The 6,182-nt window shown below is 37.3% G+C and overlaps 1 protein-coding gene across 1 annotated transcript; it reads left to right on the top strand.

Annotated features, from left to right (window-relative positions):
• The first annotated feature begins 384 nt into the window (after positions 1-384).
• On the top strand, positions 385-5,333 carry LOC104217464 (uncharacterized). Its single transcript, XM_070164400.1, has 4 exons — positions 385-801; positions 868-1,125; positions 4,858-5,132; positions 5,210-5,333. The coding sequence occupies exons 1-4, from the start codon at positions 385-387 to the stop codon at positions 5,331-5,333; spliced, it is 1,074 nt and encodes a 357-aa protein (XP_070020501.1).
• The last annotated feature ends 849 nt before the right edge of the window (positions 5,334-6,182 follow it).

Here is a 6,182-nt window from a genome sequence, read left to right as displayed (position 1 = left end):
TTCCTAATTCGAAGGAGTATGTTGAACACCTTTAGCAGCAAAGGCTAATGCAGTTTTTAAGTGGTCACAATGAGACATATGATCAAGCAAGATGTCAGATCCTAATGAAGACTGTGGAGCCAACATTTAATCAAGCTTATGCATTGATTATAGAGGATGAGAGACAGAATTCTAGTGCACATCTAGTCTTTCCAAATAGAGGAGATCTTGTTGCTATGCGAACAGGTAGAGGAAAAATGACTGTGCAGAATAACAAGGGACTGTACAAAGGAAAGAAGTCGTTTGTGAAATGTGATTACTGCAATAACCCAGGCACTCTAAGAAAAATTGCTACAAGCTAGTTAGCTATTCAACTGATTTCAAAAATAAGTATATGCAGCTAACATGACGATAGGTGGCTTAGAGAATGACAAATCAGCACATCAGAATGAGGGAAGAAGTAGCTGTGACGTATTAAAGATAGGACCATACTTCACTAAGGATCAATATAGGCAGATTTTGAGCATGCTGAACAAGGAGACTCCAGAACATCAGGTTAACATGGCAGGTATTACAACCTCCTTAATGGCAAGCTTTACTTGTAAAGAACGGATAATTGATTCTGGAGCTACACATCACATAGTTGGTGAGCAAGATATGTTAAATACTAAGAATAAAGTAAATAAATGTGACAGTGATCAAGTACATTTGTCTAAAGAAGAGAAGTCTAATATAACACATATTGGAGATGCTATTATATGTGATGAGTTGAAGTTGGAAGATATTTTGTTTCTACCTGAGTTTAAGTTCAACATAATCTCAGTATCCAAACTAACTAGGCAGCTGTGTTGTTCATTGAATTTCTTCCCTGACTTCTGTTTATTTCAGGATCTCTACAATGGTAAGGTGAGGAGGATTGGTAGAGAAAGAGGTGGTCTGTACATATTGAAGAAGAACTTCAAAGGAGATTTGGAAAAATTTATCAAAGGAATAAGAAAATTTGCATCAACTACAACTACACAAAGTAATAAAGAAGATAGAGTCTTATGGCACAAAAAGCTAGGCCATGCTTCAGTTAGTACTATGAAGAACTTGGATCTATTTCATAACAAATTTGTAGATGTAGTAGTGAATAATGATTGCCCTGTATGCCCACTAGCTAAGCAAAATAGGCTAGTATTTCCTAGAAGTATGAGTAGAAGTGAAAATCATTTATCTCTATTGCATATGATAGAAAATATTTCTTCCTATATTTTGTGGATGATAATACAAGGTATACCTGGGTGCATTTACTTCAATTGAAAAGTGATGTTGTTGTGGTGTTGAAGAAATTTCTTGCCATGTTGCAAACCTAATTTCAGTCCAAAGTATTTCCTAGTATTTCCTAGAAGTATGAGTAGAAATGAAAATCCTTTATCTCTGTTGCATATGATAGAAAATATTTCTTCCTAACTTTTGTGGATGATAATACAAGGTATACTTGGGTGCATTTGCTTCAATTGAAAAGTGATGTTGTTGTGGTATTGAAGAAATTTCTTGCCATGTTACAAACCTAATTGCCCTTCCTAATTTCCCTGTTGCTATTATTTTATATTACTTATCTTTTATCTCTCCTTTTTTTCTCTTCCATCTTTCTTCCTTCCTTCCTTGCTTCCCTCTTCTTCTTCTTGCCCTTCCTAAGCCGAGGATCTATCGGAAACAGCCTCTCTACCTGCATTAGGTAGGGGTAAGGTCTACTTACAGACTACCCTCCCCAGACCCCATATGTTGGGATAAAACTGGGTTTGTTGTTGTTACAAACCTAATTTCAGTCCAAAGTTAAAGTAGTTAGAACAGATAATGGCATAGAATTTTTTAGCAAACACATAAATGAATTGTTTGATGCTTATGGGATAGTTCATCAAAGTAGTTGTGTATTGTAACGATCCGACCGGTCATTTTGAGCATTTGCACTTTACTCGGTAGTTTGGGGGCATGATAGCTTCGTATGATGTATTAGGACTTGTGTGCAAAATTTGAGTTCATTCCGAGTTGATTTGATATGTTTCGGCGCGAGTCTTGGAAGTCGAAAGTTCGAATGTTGATTAAGTTTGATTTGAGGAACGTTTCGTCGTTTCAATGTTGCTATATATGATTTGAGGCCTCGAGTAGGTCCGTATTATATTATGAGACTTGTTGGTATGTTCATACAGGGTGACGAGGGGCTCGGGTGACTTTTGGATAGGTTTGGGTTGTGTTGTGCTCATTTTTCTTATGTTCCGACGTCGTTTTTTCAAGCATAAATGGTACTACATTAAGCAAATGAGCTCTAATTTCTATTTTGATTGAAGCATTAGATCCTTATTGGAATTACGGAGGTATACCAAAAGGAATCATCGAATTTGGACATCTTATGAGGATTTTATAGCCATTTTACTAAGAATTAGGTTGCCAGATATTTTTCAAATTAATTACGAAATTGTCACGGCTTCGTATTTAAAAATTTGCACTATTTTCAAATATTGAAACCAACATATCTCCTTCATTATAAGGTCAAATAGAGTGATTCAAAAGTTTATCTTGATTAAATTTTATAAGAAATCCACTAGAGGTATCAAAAGCAAGTTTCGGGATTGTTTGACATGTAAAACGAGGCAGAACAGTTGGGTAAAATTACTTAATATGGAAGGTTTGTTCATTTGGTCATATTTTGAGTTGGGGAGCTCGTATTTGGATAATTTTTGGAGGCGACTTTTACCATATGGATTGGGGTAAGTGTTTTATAATCGATTTTAGTTATATTTCATGAATCTATCTTCGTTTTTGTCATTTGATTGATGATTTTAAAGCAAAATTTGAGGGTTTTGTCTAAAATTTTATAAAGTGAATTTCGGAGTTTTGAACACAGATTTGGATTTGGATTTGAGTGAAACTAGTATGGTTGGACTCGTAATTGATTGGGTTGTCGAATTTTGTAAATTTTGTCGGGTTCCGAGGTACGGGCCTGGGTTGGGCGTTTTGGCCGATTTTGAGCTTTTGATTAAATATTCGGCCTTTTTCGATTGGGATTGGTTCCTTTAGCATTGTTTGATGTATTTGATTTGTATTTTGGTTAGTTTTGAGCCGTTCAGAGGTCGTAACGTGCGTGATGGCATTTTTGGAGCATCGCTTGGCTTGCTCAGTAGTGGAATCGGCTTGTTCAAGATAAGTAACTCTTTTAAACTTAGTGTTAAGGGTATGAAACCCCGAATTATGTGCTATGTAATTGGTGTCGAGGTGACGCACATGCTAGGTGACAGGAGTGTGGGCGTACACCCTGTGAATTGTGACTCCGTTGTTTCCCTGGCACGGTTTAGTGGCCCTAGTTTGTTGATATATGTGTTTTCACCATGTGATTTCATGTTTAGGCTTTATGTTGATCTTGTTAGGATCCATAATGGTTGTTTATTGCTGTCACCTCACTGATTTCATTGATATTTCGTACTTAGTCATATTCATGTATTCATATCATATCTCATTCCCAGTTATTATTTATTGAAACATCATATCATTGTTGTCCGACTAGTTTTATAATATTGAGGGCCCGAGAGACTGGAGAGATTGATGACTGAGTGAGGCCGAGGGCCTGATTGTGAGGATATTTATAGGATCGGGCTGCACGCCGCAGCATGTTCTATTGATTTATGCCTGAGTGAGGCCGAGGGCCTGATTGTGAGAATATTTATGGGATCGAGATGCACACTGCAACATGTTTTATTGATTTATGCCTGAGTGAGGCCGATGGCCTGATTGTTATGCCATGATTGGCTTGTTATAGCGCTTGGGCTGAAGGAGCCCCTCCGGAGTCTGCACACCCTTAGTGAATGCAGGTACCTACTGAGTGCGAGTACCGAGTAATTGGGAAGACTGGGTGGCTGTGAGGACTGAATGACTATGAGGACTAAGTGGTTGTGAGGACTGAGTGACTGGGAGGACTGAGTGAATTGATACTCTGAGAGTACGCATATGGCTTTTTTACTAAGTCGCATCGCATTTGACATGCACATGGCATACAGGCATAAAGATGCATTTTTCCTCATGACTTGTTTTCACACATTGATATATGGGCATAGAGAGGTATCACGTCATTCATGACTTTTTTCACACATTGATATATGGGCATAGAGAGGTATTTCACACATGCTAAATGGAAGAAATGAAACATCATATTTACTATTGAAAGGATTTTTGAAAAAACTCACAATGTTCAAACTTACTCGTATTTTCGATGATTTCGGTAAAGGAGTTGAGTTTTCACTAATATACTTGAAAGGCGGAACTATTTTTCGGAAAAACTATGAAAAAACCAAGCATTTTATCTCAGAATTACTTCCTTATTTATATGTTGTACATTGTTATGAACTACTATTGGATATTGGTGTTGGACTTAACCTATGTTCCAGCTCGTCACTACTTTCAACCTAAGTTTAGGTTTGTTATTTATTGAGTACATGAGGTCGGTTGTATTCATACTACACTTCCTGCACATTGCATGCAGATTTCGAATGTCGATGTTGCTGTGTTCGAGGGGAGCTGAATTAGAAGATGTACTTGCGTCCCTGTTGTAGCTGCCTCTTGTTCATGGTAGCCTTAGAATTATAAAGCTCTATTTACCTATCTTTTCAAACAAATGATGTATTTACTTCATATTAGCTTTGTAAACTCTATTCTTAGAAGCTCATGATTTGTGTACTACCAGTCATTAGGAATGTATAAGATTTAGATAATTTTTTTTGATTAATTATCCTGTTAAATATCATTAAAACTGGATAGATATTAGTTGGCTTACCTAGCGGGTTGGGTTAGGTGTCATCACGACTAGTGGATTTTGGGTCGTAACATGTATATACTCCATAATAGAATAGAGTAGTGGAGAGAAAACACAGGCACATTCTAGATACAGTTAGGGCATTGAAGTTTCAAGCAAGTGTTCCTACAAAGTTCTGGGATGAATGCATCAAAATAGTTGTGTATGTGATAAACAGGCTGCCTACTGAGTTGTTGAATGGGAAAACTCCATATGAGCTCCTTCATAAGAAGTCACCCTCATTGTCTCACCTTAGAGTGTTTGGGTGTCTTTGTTACGCCACTAATTTGGTTAAGGAAGATAAATTTTCACCAAAGCAAAAGCATCGGTATTGCTTGGCTATGCAAAAACACAAAAAGGCTACAGGCTAATGGATTTGAATACTAATTATTTCTTTATTTGCAGAGATGTTATTTTCAAGGAGAATATCTTTCCATTTGCCAAACATTGTTCCACATCTCACTATGGAGAAGGACATACAACAACTATAGATCCCATCTCAGGCCTGGAACAATTTGAACCTCTATAGAACTCCTATGACAATATGCATCTGCAGTCAGAAGGAATTGGAAGCAGTGATTTAGAGGAGTATGTTGAGGGGAGTGGCTTTGACTAACAATGCAGGGACTAAGATCGCAGAACATGAAGGAACTGGAGAAGCAAATGCCCATGTTATGCAAGACTCACCAGCAGCAAATGCAGATTACAACAATGGAGTAACAGAAAATGATAATGTTAATGCATCATCAAGTAGCAATGCAGTTCAGAAAAAACACTTAATGCAGGAAAATGAAGTGACTCCTCCAGCAATGCTTGAACAAGAGTCAACTGAGGTCAAAAAATAAAAAAAACTGCAAAGGAACCTCTATGGTTGCAGAATGTGACCACTACAAAAAAAGAGTTCCTCCTATCCCCTATCCAACTATCTATCCTATAGCAGGTTGACTAGTAAATGTAGAAGTTTCTTGGCTGGAATCTCAGCATTAATAGAACCAAAAACCTTCAGTGAAGCATCTAAGGACAAAAGGTGGATTAAAGCCATGAAAACTGAGATTAAGGCTTTAAAGGATAACATAACTTGGGATGTTATTGACCTTCCAAAAGGCATGAAGGCTATTGGTTCAAAATGGGTGTACAAGATAAAATACAAAGCAAGTGGTGAGGTAGAAAGTCTCAAGGCTAGGTTGGTATCCAAGGGCTATAACTAAAGAGAAGGTCTAGACTATAATGAAACCTTTTCACCAGCTTCCAAGATGATAACTGTGATTGCTCTTGCTATTTCTAAAGGCTGGAATATATCACAAATGGACGTAGACAATGCATTCTTGCAAGGGGATTTGTATGAGGAAGTGTATATGGAACTTCCTCAAGGTTTTAG

This window comes from Nicotiana sylvestris, chromosome 12 (genome assembly GCF_000393655.2).
Source record: "Nicotiana sylvestris chromosome 12, ASM39365v2, whole genome shotgun sequence".
NCBI lineage: Eukaryota > Viridiplantae > Streptophyta > Magnoliopsida > Solanales > Solanaceae > Nicotiana > Nicotiana sylvestris.
This window is presented reverse-complemented; position numbering and strand designations above follow the sequence as displayed.